This window comes from Puntigrus tetrazona, chromosome 19 (genome assembly GCF_018831695.1).
Source record: "Puntigrus tetrazona isolate hp1 chromosome 19, ASM1883169v1, whole genome shotgun sequence".
Classification (NCBI taxonomy): domain Eukaryota; kingdom Metazoa; phylum Chordata; class Actinopteri; order Cypriniformes; family Cyprinidae; genus Puntigrus; species Puntigrus tetrazona.
The window spans coordinates 2,885,407-2,887,820 of record NC_056717.1 but is presented as its reverse complement, the minus strand read 5'-3'; the positions used below and the strand labels follow the sequence as shown (position 1 = coordinate 2,887,820).

General features: G+C 39.7%; 1 protein-coding gene across 1 annotated transcript; it reads right to left on the bottom strand.

The window, feature by feature from the left end:
- Nucleotides 1-192: 192 nt before the first annotated feature.
- LOC122323290 (stonustoxin subunit alpha-like) lies at nucleotides 193-2,408 on the bottom strand. The gene is made up of 2 exons (XM_043217019.1): nucleotides 2,304-2,408; nucleotides 193-2,057 (listed from the first exon to the last, which is right to left on the bottom strand). The coding sequence occupies exons 1-2, from the start codon at nucleotides 2,380-2,382 to the stop codon at nucleotides 1,510-1,512; spliced, it is 627 nt and encodes a 208-aa protein (XP_043072954.1). The 5' UTR covers nucleotides 2,383-2,408; the 3' UTR covers nucleotides 193-1,509.
- Nucleotides 2,409-2,414: the final 6 nt, after the last annotated feature.

The window sequence follows — 2,414 nt, the reverse complement described above, 5'->3', positions numbered from 1 at the left end:
AGTGCAACCAGATTTCAAATAACAGTTGTATTATTTGTGAGAATCATTACAGTTGTGGGATGGAAACAAACAGCTTCAGAAGGAGAAAGGCCAAAATAAAAGAGTAGTTTTAACAGAGGGTTTTTTTAAAGACTGACTTACCCGATAAATAAATAAATAAATAGCAACAATCGCTCACTCGCTAATTAAACACAGGAGAAAATATATACGTGCATGGTTTTGCAGAAAAGTTTATTACAATATGCTTGCGTGAAGGAATACATTTGCATACAGTGACAGTTCAATACAGTTTCGTTCACCCATCCGTAGCATATAATGAAACCGTGCAAAGTGTATGTACTTTTTTGCACATGAAGCCCGAGGAAAGCCTAACCTTTTGACACAGCTTTTGCGTATGGTAGCAGGTTGGCATGGCAACTGTTTGACAGCAACGGTTTAATATCGGCAATTTAATGCCGGACAGAATTAGTGTTGTATATGCTTATTGGTTCACATACGAGCTCAAGTGGGCATGTGCTGCGTGCCATCAGTCATCACGACGTTACTAAACACACAAGATGACTGCGGCTGATGTTGACATCCCTGCTGCGGTTTCAGCCAATCACAAGGGATGATTCACGAGCGATGGGTTTTTTAGCCAAGTTTTATCAAGTTATGATCTCTAAATACAGTCATACATTCAAAATCAGATCCGTTATTTCTACTGTAATCGATCACACTTTTTTAACAGTTAAAGTTTTGGCTTTTAGGCTGTAAATTGTCCATACAATCTGGCAACGCTGATAGCAACATGGCGGAGCAGGGATTCTGTACGAGAGATTGTCTTACGATCTCATTACGGGCAGATGAGGGGGTCTGTATTACTATTGGTAAAAGTGTAACACATGTGCCTTTATAACCGTAATCACATTACAACCTTGACGTCATTGAATTTCAGACAGAATTCTGAGACTCTCCGTCGCTGCTTACGGATACCATAGGAATTTAAAACGTCAGTGACTTCTCATATGATAGCAAACTATAAAAATGAGTTCAATCCAAAAGTACTGTTTAGTGTAAAACTTGTTAAAAATTAGCCGATAAGCAGTTTCCTCTAAAAAGCTGTTTAATCAACTCCATTGAAATCCATTAAAAAACGGCCACTAAAGCGGAAGCATTAGCCTTCAACATTTTTGGATGTTAAAGGCTGCAGACTTGCCTTCTATTGACTTTGTCTACGCTGCTTTTTATTTTTAAAAACCATTTAGTCCAAAAAAAACACATATGTAAGTATGAGTGTGTGAATGTGTGTGTGTGTGTAGTATTTGAATACATTTACTCAACACTTTGAATGAATGAACTGAATGAATGAATGAATGAATGAATGAAGATGAACGGTAAAAGATGCAGTTTTCTCACGTATCGTGTGTATCTTTTTTTTGTTTATAAAAAAAAAACTAACCTAACTAAAACATCTCGTGATTTTTCATGCAGCTCAAAGACTCGTGTAATTCGACAACGTGATTGGTATTAAAAGTTAAAATCATCAGTTAAAACAACGAGATCCACTCTTCCACAGACATAAAACCCAGGATAGAGCGGCTGGGTGAATGTGGTCTGGACTGTGTGGATGAGGCTCATTGAGTCAGAGACGCTGTAGAAGGACAGGGTTCCTGCTCCGTGGTCCACATACACTCCTATTCTACTGCGGCTGGAGGGAACAGGGAGGTCAGTTTTTTTGTTATTGTGCCAAAAAGAGAAACTGGAGTGAGAGCAGGACAAACTCCAGGACTGATCATTATATCCAAAGAAACACTCGTGACCAGATCTCTTCCTGCTGATGCTCCTGTACGACACTGATATATTCACACCGCTACAAAACTCAGTCCCACTCCACACAACCTCCCAGTAACAGCGTCCACTCACACTCTCTCTACACAACACCTGCGGATAGACGTCAAATCTGTCTGGATGGTCAGGATACGTCTGGACGTGGTGATTAAACTCCACCGATCGCAGGTCATAGAAATAGAGGTGTTTGTGTGCAGTGTTTGAATCCAGAGTGAACAGATGGAAATCTGATGGGAGAAAATAGGAGTTATGAATTTTTAATTGCGCACAAGTTCGTATTTGTGCTATGCCGAGTTCAGGCCGTGTCGGATACATCGTATTTAAGAGTTAAAAGCTCATGAATGCAAGATTTACAGATGCCATGCAATCAAGCTTCTGTTTTTGAGGAAGGAAGGGGATAAGCCCCATAGTATGAGCTATGCGTTATGTAAGCAGAGATTTAGTGTGTGTCATTGTGTTTGTTAGTGACTCACATTTTAAGAAGTCATCTTTGGTCCTGGGATCAAGGTCACTGTCAGTTTCTGTGAAAATAACAGATACTGTAAATCTCATTCTAGTCTCTCTCTCTCTCTCTCTCTCTCTCT